Source organism: Benincasa hispida, chromosome 11, assembly GCF_027475165.1.
Source record: "Benincasa hispida cultivar pf3 chromosome 11, pf3_genome.v1.1, whole genome shotgun sequence".
NCBI lineage: Eukaryota > Viridiplantae > Streptophyta > Magnoliopsida > Cucurbitales > Cucurbitaceae > Benincasa > Benincasa hispida.
The window spans coordinates 83693495-83713133 of NC_143488.1; the positions used below are offsets into that span (position 1 = coordinate 83693495).

Consider the following 19639-nt stretch of genomic DNA (forward strand, 5'->3'; position numbering starts at 1 on the left):
ATGTCTAAAAGCGCTAAACTAAAAGGAATTGCGATCGCAAGCGCTCATCGCATAAAAGCAGTTAATTTACCTATTTTGTGCACAAACAATGCGATGGCACATATGAAATTGCGATCCAAAGGCACAATGCGTCAACGCGGTCGAAGATTGTGATCGCAAGTTATGCGATCGTGAGAAGTATCGTAAAAAGGTGGCCACATAAAGACCTCACATCAAGGTGACAACATAATAAATCATGATGAGAGGGGAAGTTGATAACGGTCTATTTCGAATTTAGTTGACAAGCCGTTAAAAGCCACACTGTAGCAGTACACTCAACTTTCGTTGACTATTAAACGACACATCAGAGTAGGGGAATTAATACCGCCCATCATTGCAATCATTAGCAAGAAAGGTTGCTTCACCTTGAAATCTATAAATACTGAAGGCCACCAGTGAAAACGGGAGCTTAGCAATTTAGAGAGTTAATCAGTTAGTCTATTCAGGCACATACTCATACATATACATAGAGGGCGGAGAAGAGCAAGGAGACGAGGAAGCCGAGAGATCATTCTCGAACAGATCGAGAGACTGTCGGAAAGCAATACAAAGGAGAGAGGGCCAACACTTGCGAGCGCAAGAATATACATCTGGAACAAAGTTGGAGTGAAAAAGAGCAGCGTAAAAGGTCACGGGAAGCAAGACATTGCTTACTGGTCTTCTTATCTCTCAATCCATTGCTTGGTCATTACAGACCCTGCGAAGTACCCTGAAACATTTTTTGAGGCAGACAAAGAGACTATTGAATTAAATGCATATGGAACCATTGTTCTGAATGTCACAGATAGTGTTTTGAGGCAAATTGTGGATCAGCCTACTGCCTATGCCTTGTGAAATAAGTTGAATGAGATATATCTCAACAAAGATCTACCCAACAAAGCTTTCTTGAGGGAAAGATTCTTCACTTATAAGATGGATCTGGCAAAGTCCCTCACAGACAATCTTAATGAGTTCAAGAGGTTGTCTTCTTAGTTTAGATTGATTGGAGATAATATTGGAGAAGAGAATGAAGCATTCATATTAATTAATTCTCTACCAGAAACTTTCAAAGATGTGAAGACTGCATTGAAGTATGGTAGAGAAAGAATCACCACTGATGCTATTATATCAGCTGTAAGAGTCAGCGAGCTTGAATTACAAATGACCAAGAAGGATCAACCATGAGGTGAAGGCTTGTTCTCAAAAGAGAAGAACAAGAACAATGGGAAGGGAAAACAGAATAATGGAGAAAAGTCCAAAATAAAGTGCCATTTTTGTCACAAAATGTAGCACATGAAAAAGGATTGTTATGCCTTAAAAGAAATTGAACCAACAGAACAAGGGGGGTAAACAGACCGAGGCTGCTGTAGGTGAGAATTTCCTAGTCTATTCAGATGCTTAGCAGCTACTGAAGAAGATGAAGACCAGAATTGTGACGACCCGACCCCCTAGGACTCAAGCTAGGCTGTTACTAACATATGCATGCATGTATGTTGAAACGATATTCTTTTATAATGAAAGAAATGCTCAATAAATAAGATAACTAAAAAGATTTGCAATAATGTCAAATACTTAAAGTCAAATGACAGGGTACCCATAAATCATGAAAAGAAACAAATAAGTCTGGAAACAAAACTGAAGCGGTGGCTCAAATCTTAAAACTGAAAATGTAAAACATAATAAAAATATTAAAATATGAGCAGAAGCATGTAAACTAGTCCCCAGTGACTCGATCAAGGATTCCTCTTGTCAATCGTCGGTGCATCTCTACCCTTACCTAAAACAACAACATGAGAAAGAATGAGTATAAAAAAATACTCAGTAAGTAACCCCACTACTGGGGTCAGGCTTGGTATCTATGTCCTCTAGATGCCTTCCTCTGGTGGAACATAAATACTCCTCTAGTCCTCATGGAACTCATACATGAAAAACTTATTTTTATCCTACTGTAGTTAAGTATGCCCACTACCTCTAGTAAGTCCCGTAGGACCCACAACCTCTAGTGAATCCTGAAGGAAAACACCACCTCTAGTGAATCCCGAAGGAAACACAACCTCTGGTAGATCCCGAAGGAAACCACCACCTTTAGTCAATCCCGAAGGAAATACAACCTTTAGTGAATCCCGAAGGATAACACCACCTCTAGTAAATCCCGAAGGAAACACTGTTTCTGGTGAATCCTGAAGGATAACACTACCTCTAGTGAATCCCAAAGGAAACACAACATCTAGTGGGCATCTAACTAATCAGTGAGGACGCTATCACAATCTCAATATCACAAGTATCACAACATGGTTCTATAACATACATATACATCTCAACATCATAATTATACGGCATACGTATACATCTCAACATCATGGCTCTACAACATACATATACGTCTCAATATCCTTAGATCAAATACAACCTCATGGAATCAAATAACATCTCATGCTAGCATTCAAGTATATATGCGCACAATTAATCTTTCAAATCCTCATAGAAGAACATACATCGGTTATATTATACTATCAGTCTATCATGCTATCGTTCTGTCATAATATCAATCTGTCATGCTAGCATACATCTAGTGCCTGGCCCATGGGTAGTTCCAGTAGTAAGATTACTTACCTCGAAGTTAAATCCAAAGAAATCCAAGTAAGCTTATCATTTTCTAGCCAAACAACACCTAAAATATGGCTTGGTTTAAACTTAATTCCGAAACCAAATTTCGCTGGCTACCTGAACATACACATATTCCAAAATTAATAACTTAATTCTCCACGGTTAATCTTAATTCAAAATAGCCAACCAACAACTTACTCTAAACTTACCAAACTTCAAAAGAAAATTGGCCTTTACTTTGATGGGCAACGCCCCTAAACGTCTCAAATCTCGAATCTAAAGCCCAAACCCAAGAGATATTAACCATTTTAACCTAAAATTAATACATATAAAATTTGATCTAACAATCCTCAATCCAACCCACAATGGGGTTACCAAGCCATGGAACTTACCAAATCGTCATGAAGAATGAACTTCAACACCCATTGGACAACGCACAAATTCTCCTCCAAAACCCCAAAATCTAGAATTCAACCATAAAGGGTAAATTAACAATCCAAACCAAAATCAAGTGAGTAACCCAAAAATAACCAATATGCCAAATAACTTACCCAACCACCGAACCAGCAGCAATCGTCGGTAGCAGAGGCTGGGCGGTGATGGATCGACGTGGCCGGCAGGGCAGAAAAACGACGACGAGCAGCGGCGGAGGTCTTGGACGAGCGACTCGGCCTCAACCAAACAGGGTTGGGTGACGGCGGGCTCGCGGCATCGAACGGCTGCTGGAGGTGCGGTTGAATCTTCAGATCCAGCGTAGACGACCTTGGGTAGGTGCGACGGCACATGAGGGCGAGCGGCGCACTGCTTCGAATGGACACGTGTTGGGGTCTAAGGCATCGAATGGGAGGCGACACAATGTCGATCGGTTGGCGCAGTCGACCACGTGGGTGGTGGATCTAAGGGATGGTCGGATGGTTGAGTGGGTGGGAGAGGGAGGTGGTGCAACTAGGCTTCGTGTGGGTGTCGGAGAAAACAAAAGCAGGGGGGGCTCCTCGGGCGGCGAGAACAAGAAATTGGGGGGTGGGGGGGGGGGGGCGCGGGAAGAGGGAGAAAAAGAAAAAGAAAGGGAAAAGAATAGGAAAGAATAAAAATAATAAAATAAAAGAATAAAATATATCTTATTTTATTTTATTCTTTTCCTAATCCACATAATTTATTAAATTCCCTTTATTTCAAAAAAAAAAAAAAAAAAAACTTCTACCAATAATTTTCAACATAAATAATTTCCAACGTCAACAATTAAATTTCCACAATTACACTTAAAGTCCAAAATTCCAAAAGCATCCTCTCAATTAAAAGAAATTACTGAAATTACATCACTAACAAAATTTGGGGTGTTACAAGATACTATGGAGACTCAAGATTGGGTGTTAGATTCTAGTTGTTCAATCTACATGACACCATCCAAGGGATGGTTTTGCACTTATAAGAAGTGGGATGGTCGGTTGATCTATATGGGAAACAATAATACATACAGAGCTGTAGGAATAAGGTCTGTGTCCTTCAAGATACAGGATGGTTTAGTCAAATTAATAAGCAACATGAGGCATGTTCCAACTTTGATGAGGAATCTCCTTTCATTGAGGATGTTTGATGCCATAGGATGTAAATATAGGGGTGTGGGAGGCACCTTTGAAATTATTAAGGATTCCAAAGTGGTCTTGGTGGCAACCAAGGTAAATGGTCTATATGTCATCAAGTATGTGCAAATGGCACACATGGCTTTGTCAACAACGGATGAGGAACCTATTAAAGATGAGTTGTGGCTAAAAAGGCTCTCTCATATCAGTGTGAGAGAGCTGCAAGTGCTATCAAAACAAGGTATACTACCAAGGGTGTTAGAGATAACCTTAAATTTTGTGAAAATTATATATTGGGCAAAGCAACTAGACAACACACTCCAAAAGAAATCCTAGAATATGTGCACTCAAATTTGTGGGGTCCAGCTCACTCTCATCTCTTAGTGGAACAAGGTACTTTCTTTCATTTATAGATGACTATTCAAGAAAGAGTTTGGTTTATTTCTTAAAATCAAAAGGTGAAGTATTTAGTAGATTTAAAGAATGGAAGACCTTGGTTTATTTCTTAAAATCCAAAGGTGAAGTATTTAGTAGATTTAAAGAATGGAAGACCTTGGTTGAGAAGCATACCTTTAAACAAATTAAACATTTGAGAACTAATAACGGTTTAAAGTTTTGTGGAAAGGAGTTTAATTTGTATTGCAGGGAGAATGGCATAGTAAGGCATAGAACTGTGAGGTACATACCTCAAAAAAATGGAGTAGCTGAAAGATTAAACAGAACAGTGCTGGAAAAGAGTAAGATGTCAACTATCCAATGCCTTGTTACCTGAAAAATATTAGGCTGAAGCTGTCTTCTACACCATATACACACTTAATAGATTTCCTCATCAGTCTGTAGAGCTGAAGACTCCTGAAGAGAGGTGGACAGGGCAGCCACCTAAGCTAGAACACCTAAAAGTGTTTGGTTGTGTTGGTTATGTGCACCAAAGCCAAGGGAAATTGAAACCAAGGGCTGTAAAGTGCATGTTTTTAGGCTTTACAACGGGAGTAAAGGGGTTTAGGCTGTGGCATCCAATTGAAAAGAGGTGTGTGAACAATAGGGATGTGATCTTTAGAGAAAATGAAATGTCCATGATGTTAGAACAACCATCTTCAAAACCATCTAAGACTAGTAGCACTAGATTTGAGGTGGGGCCTTAAAATAATAATGGAGCTTCTACTTCCTCTCAAAATCAAGAGCTAGAAGGTGACAAGGCAGCTGAATCTAGTGATCATGTGTCAAGTGATCAAGTTGAGACACATGGGGACTTGCACAACTACTCATTAGCAAGAGACAAACCGAGAAGAACTATAGTACCACTGACAAGGTACCAACAGTCTGACTTTGCAAGTATAGTATTGAGTGCTGCCATTTCTTTGAGTAATAATGAACCTTCCAGCTTTGAAGAAGCAACAAATAACCCGGATGCTAGGCAATGGATTGAGGCTATGAATGATGAGATGAAGTCCCTCAATCAATATGACACTTAGAGATTAGTACCTTTACCTAAAGGGTACAAACCTATCTCATGCAAATGGATATACAAATTTAAAGAAGAGATTCCAGATGTGCAAAAGTCTAGGTTCAAGGCTAGGCTTGTTGCTAAGGGGTTCACTCAAAAGGAAGGCATTGACTATAATGAGGTGTTCTTTCCTGTTGTAAAGCCTACTTCTGCCCGACTGCTTCTTTCCCTTGTTCTGGAAAACAATTTGGAGCTTGACCAGCTGGATGTAAAGACAACCTGCTTACATGGGCTGTTGAATAAGACAACCTCGAGGCTATGTTAAAAGTGGAGAAGAAGAACTTGTGTGTTTGTTGAACAAGTCCATCTATGGCCTAAAATAGTCACCGAGATCCTGGTATGAAAGGTTTGATGAGATGATGTCCAAGATGGGGTTCAAGAGGAGTTCATTTGATTGGTGTGTTTACACAAATACTAGTAGTTTAAAGGAATCGGACTATCTATTACTCTATGAAGATGACATATTGCTGGCCAGGATCCAAAGAGGAATTGAAGCAAGTGAAAATGCTTCTTAAGAGAGAATTTGACATGAAAGACCTAGGGGAGTCAAGAAGGATCCTAGGTATTGAAATAGAAAGAGACAGAAAACAGGGCAGATTACATGTTAGCCAGTCTGAATATTGTTCAAAGATTTTACAGAGGTTTAAGATGGAGAAAGCTAAGCCAGTAGGTTCTCATCTTACTCCTCACTTCAAGCTTTTAGCTGCTAATAGTCCAAAGAGCACTGATGAAGAGCATTTGAACCATATGAAGGTTGTCCCTTATTCCCAAGCAGTGGGATCTCTTATGTATCTTATGACTTCTACACGACCAGACATGTCATATGCAACAAGTATGGTCAGTAGGTACATGGAAAATCCTGGTAGAAGACATTGGGAGGCAGTCAAGTGGATACTAAAGTATCTATGTTCATCTAAGGAGGTAAAAGTTCTTTATAGACAGAATGAGCCATTAAATTATGAGGTTTATGGTTATGTAGATGTAGACTATGCAGGGGACTTGAACAGAAGACGTTCTCTATCACGTTATGTTTTCCTATGGGGAAACAATTTGATCAATTGGAAAGCTACATTGCAGCCTGTTGTGGCCCTTTCCAAAATCAAGGTTGAGTACACCGCATTGTCTGAGGCTGTGAAGGAAGGTTTGTGGCTGAAAGGTTTACTAAACGATTCGGCATAACACAAACTAAAGTAAGAATCTATTGTGATAATCAGAGCACAATATATCTATCTAAGAATCAGCAGTTTCACGGCAAAACCAAACATATCGATATTAAATATCATTGAATTAGACAAGAGATTGAAAAAGGGCAAGTTGAGGTAGTGAAGATTCATACCTCGGATAATGAAGCTGATATGCTAACCAAAACTATTCCATTGGATAAGCTTGGCAAATGCTTGGACCTTCTCGGGTTCGAGTTACCTGAAAAAGGTTAGCTCAAGTCAGCTCAGTGAAGCAAAGAGGGAAGGAACTCTAGATGCTTACAAAGGTGGAGATTTTTACAGAAAGTCTCGAAATTAAGAATGAACAATGCTATCGGCAGTTGAATAGTTGTCGACTTCTTTCTGTTAAATGTTGTAACCACCAGAGCTCATCATCTTGACCGAATCACCTGCATATATAGAAATGAAATCAAACAAGAGATCAATGGAAGAGTGAATAGAAATCGAGAGAGCAAGGCATTCGTTCTGTAATACTTTGAAGAGTAATAAAAGAAAACCTCCCAATTTGCATAGTGGACGTAGGCCTTTGGCCGAACCATTTAAACTCCTGTGCCTTTTCTTCTTACATCTATGATCGTTTAGATTTTTCTAAGGTATCATTTACACGATCGTGTAGTTCCTATCGCATCGTGTACAAGATCGCTTAGCTCACGCTCAATCGTCTATACAATCGTTTAGCTCCTCAGCTGTCGTCTATTTAACTTCAATCAACTATCGTCTATACAATCATTTAACGCTTCCTTCTATCGTTTACTTAATTTACCTATCGTTTAGTTAGTAGTGCATCGTCTACACGATCGTGTAGAATTTTGGTAAACGACAGAAGGATTTTTTAAGCATCTACACTCTATCTCTCCTGACTCTTGAATTATTATCAACCGTTATAACTGAGTGTATTGTGATTATTAACGTGAAGATCTAGTATCCGGGACAACAGATTAATTTAAACAATGTATTTATAGAGTGTTTGAATGATAGACTAAAAGAAAATAGATGAAGATGATTGATGAAGGTAGATGAGCCAAGCTGCTGGTTCTCTCGAGCTCTTTCCCCTTAACCTTTGGCTTCTCCTAAAATTTAGTGCTCTCCAATGATGCTCTCGTATTGTTGTATATTTTTCTGCATATTCTCTCTTTCAAGGTAGTTGTATATCTAGACGGATGTGGGGACATTCTCTGTCATTTAGAACCATGTGTCAGACAACTTTTTCACGTATCACTATTTGTTCTCTATTGTCCTCTTTGTGCATTACATTTAATTTCACCGCATACCTTGCTCTTGCAAGCTTTGTCGCATCCCTTGTTGGTACATGATCATTCCAACGCAAGGTTGCCAATTCCTTTGCACATTACCTGTTTTCCTGCATTTCAATAGATTAATTGTTAAGCTGAAGATCCTTCACAAGTCCCAAATACTCAAGATCACCATTGAAGAGATGAAGAAATGACTTAAATCAATTATGCCAAATCCTCGATACTCAGAACTCGACTCTCAACTTCTTGCTACTCGATTCTTGATCAGAATTCTCTTCTTCGTCTGATTGGTCTCTGTTAAATCCTCGATGATAACAGAGTTAATACTTAATTGTATTCGACGGTTCTTGAACGATACTCGGTGCAACTCGAAGGTGAAAACCATGTACTCGAACATACCCAATAGTAATTAATCGATGCACGATTGACTTGATAACTTGATTACTCGATGCGATTTGTAATGTAAACTATTGACGCGCGATTTGCAGTAAGGAAATATCCGATTGAATACAAGAAAGATAAGAGAAAAGAAAGAGACATGGTGTTTTACGTGGTTCAGCAAGGTTGCCTACGTCCATGGGAAGATCTGAAATCTTTACTTAATGAAGATTGCTTATAGAGTTGTTATTTGCAGAAAACTATGAAAATGATGATAACTCTCTGTTTTGAGTTCGAAATCAGTGGTATTTATAAGGTTATACGAGCTGACCATTATACAAGTTAGTTACAAACAAAAAATCTAATGGTATTTGAGTCAAACTTCTTCATTAATACTTAAAATCACATATATCTTAATTTTGCACCTAGGCTAACACAAAAGAACATATTTTTCCCAATTTTCACTTAATGCTAAGATGTCTTCCATAAAGTAGCATTGCTTATTCTAACCTAGAAGTAGCAATAATTTGTATTTCTATAAATTATCATATATACAAATACAATACTTAAAAATGAATTTAGATCATGAGTGATATACTATTGATAAATTACTGATACTCTGTTAGGGATGATGGAACTCCAGATATCTCCACAGTTGTATGATATTATTCACTTTGGGTATAAAACCCCCATGACTTTGCTTTTGGAACCACCCCAAAAGGCCTCATACCATTGGAGATAGTTTTCCTTCCTTATAAACCCATGATCATCCCCTTATTTAATCGATGTGAGACTTTGATCGCATTCCCACCTAACAATCCTCCCCTTGAACAAAAGACCACCAAGTGTTCCTTCAAATAGTCATTTGATCTCCGTGCTAACTCAACCATGGAGTAATCATCCATTTAAATTACACTTGAGCATTCTTCCCGTCTGAAGGCTCAACCACGAACAGATACTCTGAACATGACTACTTCTTGTTTGACCACTGAGGATTTTTATTGACGGGGCATGACTTTGATACCAATTTTTTATGAAATCGACAATCAAAGAATACAAAAGAACGTAAAAATAAATAGAGAAGATCGACACACTGATTTACGTAGTTCACTGATAATGTGTCAGCTACGTCCACAAGGTAGAGAGAGAACAATATTATTAGAGAGAATGTTATGGAAAATACAGAATCTGCCAAATAATGGCTATAGGGTTAGAGATTTTATATAGTGAACTTCTCTAAACCCTAAATGGAGAAGGAAAAGATTTAAATAATTAAATATATCAAATACCAATTCTAGCATTCCAACAAATCTTCACCTTAACTTGAAATCTCCTAAACCAATTTGGATTAGAATTGAAGGCATTTCAACAAATTTCCACCTTGACATGAATTCTTTAAAAAATAACAGATGTACTGGATGCAATATAAAACACATTGCCAGATGTGCTCAAACTTCTCCCTCATGCCTCAAAATAGTAGATCTTGACCATAAATTGAAAATCCACAGATGTACAAAATGCAACATAAATATATTGCCAAACATACTCAAACTTCTCCCTTAAACTCAAGGTGGTAGAATGACGTATAACTTGAGTTCTCAAAGAAAACTTCTGAATCAAATCAGCAGATCTGGATTGGAAATAAAAAACCATAGATGTACCAAATGCAACATAAGTATGTTGTCAAATGTACTCAGACTTCTCCCTCAAACTTAAGATGGTAGAATGACGAACAACTTGAGTTTGCGAAGAAAAAATTCCAGATAAAATCAGCAGATCTAAACTGGATACAGAAAACCTACAGATGTACCAAATGCAACATAAATATATTGTCAAACATACTCAAACTTCTTCCTCAAACTCAGGATGGTAGAATGACAAACAACTTGAGTTCGAAGAAAAAACTTCTGAATCAAATCAATAGATCTACTCTTGAAACAGAAATCCACAAAGGCATATCAGGCTAAAACAAACCAAAATCAGCATGATACAATGGTTGAAACTCTGACAATTGACAACTTTATGGAAGTTGTCCAGGAAAAATCAAACTATATTGCAATTTTATAGATTCTGTTTAGTAGTGACTACAGATAAATCCAAAGCTCAACATAAAGATCTAACCGTTCAAAATAAGACACAGTGTATTCTCAATACGTGTATCAAATTTCAATACGATCCAACGGTTGAAACTCGGAAAATCGACAACTTTGTGAAAGCTGTCTTTGAAAAAATTGAACTTCACTGTAGGTTTACAGATTATGTTCAATAACAATAACAGAGAAAAGCATAACTCAAAACGACGATCCAAACAATCACAACATGACCCTAGGTGTCCCCAACAGGCTGAAAAATTTAGTACGATCCAACGGTTGTAATTTCGAAAATTACAACTTTGTATAATTTATTCTTGAAAAATCGAACTACACTACAGTTTTTTCAGATTCTATTCAGTAGTGACTACAAACAAAGTCAGAGTTCAAAACGATGATCCAACCGTTTAAAACGAATCTCTACATGTCCTTGATAGGCTAACCAAGTTTCAGCACGATCCAATGGTTGAAAATCTGAAAATTGACAAGTTTGTGAAAGTTATTTTTGAAAAATCAAACTACACTGTAGTTTTACAGTTTCTATTCAGCAGCGACTATAGACAAAGTCAGACTTCAAAATGACGATCCAATTGTTAAAAATAAACCCTAGATGTCTCGACCAGGCTGACCAAAATTCAACATGATCCAACGGTCGAAACTGTGAAAATGAACAACTTTGTAAAAGATGTCTTTGAAAAATCAATTGCACCGCTCTCTTGGTGAATTTGTCATTATTTACGTTCATGCCATACATCTTTAATTGCCAAACAAATGCAGAATTTCGAAAAATCCTATCAAGACTCTGATACCAATTTTTTACAAAATCGACAACTAACGAATACAAAAGAACGTAAAAAGAAATTGAGAAGATCGACACAATGATTTATGTAGTTCACTAACAATGTGTTAGCTATGTCCATGCGATAGAGGGAGAAAATATTATTAGAGAGAATGTTATAGAAAATATAGAATCTGTCAAATAATGCGTATAGAGTTGGAGAGTTTATAGACTGTACTTCTCTAAACCCTAAGTGGAGAAGGAAAATATTTTTAAATAACTAAATATATCAAATGTCAATTCTAGCATTCCAAAAAATCTCTACCTTGACTTGAAATCTCCTAAACCAATTTGGATTAGAATTCAAGGCATTCCATTTCAACATACACCAAAAACTTAGCATTGCATTTTCAACTCATTATGATATACCATTGATGCAGTAATGATCTACTTACAATTCATTTTAAATTAGTATTAATATATAATTGAAATGTCAATTTTAAACTTTATGTATCATTTTAAATTATATACTTCATATTTGGTATATAATTTAGAAAAAAGTCAATGATATAATTTCATTGTAATGATAGAAAAAGTCAATTTGGATTATATATTAGTATTAATATATAATTTCATTCTTTTTTATGTAACTTAGTAAAGAAATGAAGGTATCGATTTAGATGTTTTGATCCTAGTGTAAAAATAGTTCATGTATTCACGGTTCAACCCAACAAATGGAAATAAGGAAAATAAATATTTTGAAAACTTTAGAGGTTTAAGAAGAGTTAAAAAGCATAATGCTTTAGTGCTTCGGATCATTCAACAAGGTATTATTAAGTCTATTATTCCTCAAATTAAGATGCATAGGATGTGTGTTGCAGAAAGAACTTGAGGAATCTAAAAAATAATCTTTTGATGATTTTAAATTGCAAAAGCAATATCATATATTTGATCATGCATCCATTCTCATCTTTAATTCCATATTGAAATATGGGGCGAGACTACGATAAAAAGTTGAAGTATTGTTCTTTGTATCATCCATTATCAAATTCTCTCTATCTTGTTTGGATTGAATAAAACTTTTTGCTATCCACGTTTTAATTAGTTCATATTTTCCAAATTCACGAGTTTGAAGAAAATTTGAGCGGCAAGCAAAACATTGCTTCAATTAAAGAAAATGGTAAAGAATCTACACTTTAATTTTAATATGGACAAGTCTTTGTCGGTCTTTGAAATGTTGCTCTCATAATTTTCTTCTTCAAATTTTTGGCCAACTTCCTTTGATGCTAAGTTATTCTAAAATTCTCTTACAAGACTTGTTTGTGAACACAAGTTTCTATGGAAAGCAATTTGGTCTTTCTCAAATTAAAGTAGCTTCCTTTCTTTTTAAAACCTTCTTAACTTCTGAATTTCCTCTTCATCGTAGATCATTTGAAATTGAGGGGTCAAAAAGTAGAGAGAAATATGGCTGAATTTCTATGGACTTTTGCTGTTCAGGAAGTCTTGAAGAAGATTGTGAAATTTGGAGCAGAGCAAATTGGTTTGGCATGGGGCTTGGAGAAGGAAGTGTCCCAGTTGAGAAACTGGTTACTCAAAGCTGAAACAATTTTAGCAGACATTAACAAAAAAAAATTACACATTGCTTCTGTGAGGCTATGGGTGGAAGATCTCCAAGATATTGTTTATGAAGCTGATGATCTATTGGATGAGCTTGTTTATGAACATCTACGACGAGCTGTGGAACAAACCGGAAAATTGAGGAAGGTATGTGATTCCATCTCACTATCCAAAAATCCCTTCTTGTTTCGTCGCAAGAAGGCCAAGCAAATGAAGAATATTACTCAAGCTTTATACAAACATTACTGTGAAGCAAGTCCTTTAGGCCTAGTTAGTGACGAATCCGCCATGGAAACAGAAGTCACTCTTGCGCAGATTCGAGAGACAACCTCGATTCTTGATTTTAAAGTTAGAGGAAGGGAAGCTGAATTTCAAGAGATATTGAAATTGGTGATTGAGTCTAGCAATGAACATGAGATGTCGGTGATATCCATTGTTGGAATGGGTGGTCTTGGGAAAACAACTTTGGCCAAGATGGTCTTCAATCATGATGCCATTAAAGGTCATTTTGATAAAACTATATGGGTTTGTGTGTCTAAACCATTTATTGTCATGAAAATTTTGGAAGCAATCTTTCAAGGCTCGACCAATACTTGTAGTGGCTTGAACTCCAAAGAGGCCTTACTTAAGAGGCTCCGAGAGGCGATGCAAGGCAAAAGATATTTTCTTGTGCTTGACGATGTTTGGGATAAAGATAATGGCTTGTGGGATGAGTTGAGTGGCTGTTTGAAGCAGATTAATGGAAAATCTGGAAATTGTGTTATGGTGACCACAAGGAGTGTAGAAGTCGCAACTATGGTGAATACTGTTTCCGTTCATCATCTAAAAGAATTATCTGATGATCAATGTTGGGTATTGTTCAAAGAAAGTGCAAATGTAAATCAACTGTCAATGAATTCAAAGACAGAGATTGTGAAAGATTTGTTGGTTAGAAAAATGGGTGGTGTACCACTTGTTGCCAAGGTTTTAGGAGGGGCAGTAAAATTTGAAGAGGTTGACTTTGAAAAAGGAGATTATGAGAGTTGGATCACAAAAGTTGAAAGCATTGCAAAAAATATTTTAAAGGAAGACAGAGATTTTGTTTTGTCCATACTAAAATTAAGTGTGGATTCTCTACCACTTCTTGTATTGAAGCAATGTTTTGCCTATTGTTCAAACTTTCCTCAAGATTATGACTTTAAGAAAGATGAACTAATCCAAATGTGGATAGCACAAGGTTTTATTCAATCCCAACAAGAGAGAGAGAATTTGGTTATGGAGGATATAGGAGAAGAGTACTTCAACTTCTTATTGTCCCGCTCCTTATTCCAAGATGTTATAAGGGATGAGAATAAGAGAATTATTACTTTTAAGATGCATGATCTAATGCATGATATTGCTTGTGCAATTTCGAATAATCAAAATATGGTATCAAATCCTAATAATTTGAGTGGGAGAAGTGCAGGAAAGTTGCGCACATTGGTTTACAGTGATGAAGAGAATCAATACAAGGTTTGTGACAACTTTTTTCATTTGCGTGTTTTAAAACAAGATAAGATTTGGGCTAATAATTTGCCATATTTACTGGATAAGTTGATACATTTGAGATATCTTGACCTTTCAAAATGTTACATAATCAAGAATCTTCGAGAATCTCTTTGTCTACTATATAATTTGCAAACGTTAAAGCTTGGATATATAGAAAGTGAATTGCCAGAGAATTTGAGAAAATTGGTTAATTTGAGACATTTAGAATTTTACGTAGTTCCCGGTATGAAACAAATGCCTTCACATATGGGCAACTTAATTCATCTCCAAACATTATCTCGATTTGCAGTTGGTTTTGAGAAGGGATGTAAAATTGAAGAGCTTGGGCCGTTAAAAAACCTCAAAGATGAACTATTCTTACAAATCTTGAGAAGTTGAAAAGTAAAGAGGAAGCTATGGCTGCAAAATTGGTGGAGAAAAAAAAATTGCGTCGATTATTGTTTCGATGGACTTTATTTGATGGAGTAGAATATGACAAACACAATTTCGTACAAGTGTTGGAAGGACTTCAACCACACAAAAATCTTCAATCATTGAATATTAGTGGCTTTGGAGGGGAAGTCTTACCTAATGACATTTTTGTTGAAAATTTAGTTGAGATACGTTTGTTTGATTGTTCTAAATGTGAAGTGCTTCCAATGCTTGGACAATTGGCCAACTTAAAGAAACTTGAGATTACTTGGATGAACAATGTTAGAAGTATAGGGAATGAGTTCTATGGTATTGACCCCAACCTACAGAGAAATTCTTTTGCCTTTCCACAGTTGGAGGAACTCTATATTAATGGGATGAAGAAGCTAGAGCAATGGGATGAATTTACCACTTCAAATCTCTTTGGATCTCTTAAAAAACTTAGTGTCCTTGGATGTGATAAATTGACAAAATTGCCAAGTGGGTTAGAAGGTTGCCATTCAATTGAGTATGTGATAGAACGTTGTCCTAATTTGATGCTAAATGTGCAAAATTGACCCAACTTATATCATTTTTAGACATTGATTTATTCAGACGATCATTGGCTGATTTATTAAGTGACCTTAGTAACTTGAAAGAATTGATGATTAATGGATGCATGTAGATTTATGAGTTTATTCTCTTCATATAATTATCACCTCAGCTTATTGAACTTAAGTCGATCGATGATGGCTCAAGCTAAGTGATAATGCGACAACCCAACTTTTCAAACAACTTCAACACTTCACTAACTTGAAAGTTTTGAATATCAAAATTTTGATGTCATTGAAGCTTTGCCAGAATGGTTGAAAATTCTTACGGGAATTACTATCTAGAGAGGCTATACTACGCCTAACCAATTAATTAGAGGATTTTGGTGGTTAATGGAAGTCCAACACTACTAGTTGGGGAAGGCAAGCAAGAGGTGGCTAAACTTTCCCACCTTCCAACCAAGTGTGTTGTTCGTAAAATATGTGGTAGTTTTTCTTATTTACAATAGTCTTTTTCATCCAAGTCTTGTTACCTCATACCGTTCTCCTTCAAGTTTATGGTTGAATTATTTAATTTTTATATGATGTTTTGTATAGTTGAATCAGAATAATGTTGTTAATTTTCAATTGTATATCTTTGACTTTAATACCCAAAACATTTAAATTTAAGATTGTTTAACATTTTACTTGGTTTATAGGCATGATTGGAAAGAACATGAAAAAATGGTATATCATGACTGAAGGGAATCAGGATCGAATCCTAGCCATAGCGAAAGTGTTTCTCATGAGAGATCTCCTTGCATCCCGCAATTTTATTTTTGCAATAAACAAAATCATTATACTAAAAATAATAAATAAACATGTAAACTAGCATGCATTAGGAAAAAGATTATAACAATGCCTTTGTAGATTCCCTAATGTCACGAACAAGCCTCTTCAAGGTTCCAATGAACGGATCTCTAAACGGTCTTGATCATGAACAACTCCTTAAGTGATCTTGAATACTACCATGAGAGTAACCTTGCTATTCTCTTAGGATTCCAATAGAGGATAATGGTATCCAACTATTGGGAAAGGGAGAGGAAAATAGGATTTTGGAGAGTAGTGAGACTCAGAGAAAATTTTGCATAATAACACTAGGGTGTTGTGTATTGTTAGAGTTTCTCTGCAATGAGACTATATGAGAATGTGTGTTTTGTAAAAGGCGATAGGGAGGTTTTTATATAGAGAAGGACCAAACCCCTTTCCTAATATATTTTCCTTTTCTATAATTAATTAAATAACATTTATTTAATTAATTAGCTGACTTAATTAAATAATGCTTATTTAATCAATTAGTCCAATTAAATAACACATATTTAATTTTAATTTGCACAATAATTAGATAACCATTTATAAATTAAACCCGATTTAATATATATATTTAATTATCATATACATCGCATGTATATGAGCAACACATCTCTATTAATTAATTCTTTGTGAATTTAATTCATTTGAATTAATTAATTTGAATCTTATTCAAATATTACTTTCCAGTTTGATTATAGATCATATTCATAATTAATTATATACTAATCACATTAATATATAGTTTTTTCAAATTAATTTGAATAATCCAAATTATCCCTTTTAAGTATCCTCTAGTGAGCTAGCGAGGGGGCCTGGTGGACCTACAGATCAGAAGCTCCAATGATATAAGATTAAGTGGCTAAACTCATTAACCAAATTAATTAATATTTGTTAACTGTGGATACACTCCTAAAGACCCACAGTTGCACTCTTCTCATTACAGATGTATTTCTGCATCCATGGATATAGATCAAAGTTAGTCCTTCACGAGTATTCATAACTCCAACTTGGTCAAATTATTGTTCTACCCTTGGGTTACCTCTAACTCCTTAAGTACTAGTGTTCCTCTAATGAACAACCTGTTTATGGTCTAATTAATAAGTAGAAACCCCTCTCAGGCCAATGAGAGGGTAGGGTCCTTTGTTCAAGTCTTGCAGACATCACATAAGAGAACACTCATTTACTTACCCTCAGGGAGGGAAGAAGTGAATTATATCTTGTATTATTATATTCCTAGCTCCCCACTGAGTCTTGTCCCTAAAATGGTAGGCATATTGGGTTGACGAACTGGCTAACCTCATCCATACAAATCAAAGGACAGACCCTTGTGAATAGAAGTTCAAAATATATTTAGGATTAAGACTAAGTCGCCTAGATCATCCTATTGAAATAGAAACCTGACTAGTCAACGGTGTTACATCTAATGGTTACTATTTTGCAATCCAGTCTTATGCATATATAATCATTGCATAGGATACCCCCCACTCACATGTCACCTACACGAACATGTTGGATCATTATGTTTGTATCAAATACAAAGTTAGTCGTACCATAGTGTTACCAGGATAAGGTACCCAGCCTTTTAAGGCAACCTTGGATGTTAGTTTATTCGATTTAGGGTTATTAAAACAAATTAGACAATAATACAAATAGTAACATTTATTTTTTTAACATCCATAATTCTTTATTTATGATGGTTAATTAATAACATTTACTATCTACGAGTTTTAGGGCATAAAACCTAACATACATAAGACCAGACCACGAAATAGTCACTTTTCTTTACTGTCACAACTGACTAATTCAATTCGATGACCTATGGTAACTCGATCTCAGTCCTAAGCTAACTATGAACTCTTGTTTATTCAGGATTATCCTTTAATCTGCATAAGTGAGAGTGACTCAACATCACTGCTCGATAAGCCTCCCATTTCAGGGGTAAGACCGGATAGATAGCTGAGGACATAGTCCTGCAAGATGAAATTCACTCCTACCCATTTTAGGGTTAGCAGATAGGTTGTTCCCTTAAGTACTGACTCCTGGTCTTGAACAAAGAGACCCCACCTTCTCTATTGTTGAGAGGGACTCGGTTTATTCGAAGGACCATAAACCAATTGTTCATTAGAGGATCAGTGGAAACTTAAGGAGCAAGATACATTACAAGGATAAAATAGTAATTTTGACCTAGCTGTAAATACGAACAACCTGTGAAGGATCAACTTACTGATTATGGTCCAATCAAGTGGACAGAAATATATCGACAGTGAAGAGAGCGCAACTACTGAGCTATAGTTGTGTGTCTCGGTAGTTAATAAATATTGATTAATTCAATTTAAAGAGTTTAGCCAATTAATCTCAAATCATTGGAGCTCATGATCTATAGGTCCATTAGATCTCTCTACTGCCTCGTAAAAGAATTAAACCTTAGAATAACGTGTTGAGAGAATTTGAAATGTTTAAATTCAGTTTAGGGTTTGGATTATTATATTCGATATAATCAAACATTTAATTATCTAATTAAACGTATTGGAGAGTTGAAAAATATTTAAATACGATTTAAATATTGAATACATGAATAAGAATTCATGTTTTGGATTAGGTTTTAAATTAATTTAATATTTGATATTAAATTATTTATTTAATTAATTAAACTTCTTTTATTAATTATTTATTCAAAATAAAGTATTTTAAATAATTTTGAATTCGAAATTTCAAATTCAGAAATTGTTTTTTTTTTTAAATTTCATATGATTTTATTTGAAAATTAAAATTAAATTTTTAAAAAAATATTTTAAAATGGAAAGTGGATTTTTCCTTTTTTTTCCATTAATCCTCCACCTATTCGACTTAATTAGTGGATAATTGAGTATCAATTTCCACATTGAATCATTTTGCATATTCATATTACTTAAATACAAGTTAATTTGAAGAGAATTCATTCATGCAACCTGAAATTAAAAAGGAAATTCTGTCAAACTTTTTCCTCTCTTCAACTTTTATAATCCTCCCAAAATCTCTCTCAATTTGGATCCCACAATCCAATTTAAGGCATGAGGATAGTATAGAAGACTCTTGTGGTAATCTACTAAAAGATGTGAAGAAGAAATTCGTGGAGATTTGAAGCAATCAAGAGGAATCATCAAATGTTGTATTCTAGAAACCCTATCTCTGTTACTATCATGAACATGCTATTAAAATTATTGTAGTTAGAATGCTTAGGATCCTAATAGCTTCTGTATGTTTATTGTCAACTCCATTTTGGAAACTTCAT

The 19639-nt window shown here is 35.6% G+C and overlaps 2 protein-coding genes and 1 pseudogene across 2 annotated transcripts; 2 read left to right on the plus strand and 1 right to left on the minus strand.

Moving 5' to 3' along the window:
• Positions 1 to 2760: 2760 nt before the first annotated feature.
• LOC150032965 (uncharacterized) lies at positions 2761 to 4225 on the minus strand. Its single transcript, XM_090307088.1, has 4 exons — positions 4097 to 4225; positions 3177 to 3453; positions 3018 to 3088; positions 2761 to 2901 (listed from the first exon to the last, which is right to left on the minus strand). The coding sequence occupies exons 1-4, from the start codon at positions 4223 to 4225 to the stop codon at positions 2794 to 2796; spliced, it is 585 nt and encodes a 194-aa protein (XP_090163214.1). The 3' UTR covers positions 2761 to 2793.
• Positions 4226 to 6165: 1940 nt separating this feature from the next.
• LOC150032966 (secreted RxLR effector protein 161 pseudogene) lies at positions 6166 to 6888 on the plus strand (annotated as a pseudogene).
• A 5922-nt stretch (positions 6889 to 12810) lies between these two features.
• LOC120069921 (putative disease resistance protein RGA1) lies at positions 12811 to 16143 on the plus strand. Its single transcript, XM_039021759.2, is given in 2 exon segments — positions 12811 to 14924; positions 14927 to 16143. Coding segments are annotated over 2 exon segments (2646 nt in total). The 5' UTR covers positions 12811 to 12895; the 3' UTR covers positions 15544 to 16143.
• Positions 16144 to 19639: the final 3496 nt, after the last annotated feature.

Bases quoted from the DNA above. Each gene is read 5' to 3' on its own strand.
- LOC150032965 (XM_090307088.1), bottom strand. From the start codon at position 4,225: ATGGCATCAAACATCCTCAATGAAAGGAGATTCCTCATCAAAGTTGGA. The intron at 3,089-3,176 runs GTAAGTTATTTG...GTTGAATTCTAG, and splicing joins GCTGCTGGTTCGGTGGTTGG to ATTTTGGGGTTTTGGAGGAG. The intron at 2,902-3,017 runs GTAAGTTCCATG...TTTGGGCTTTAG, and splicing joins TCATTCTTCATGACGATTTG to ATTCGAGATTTGAGACGTTT.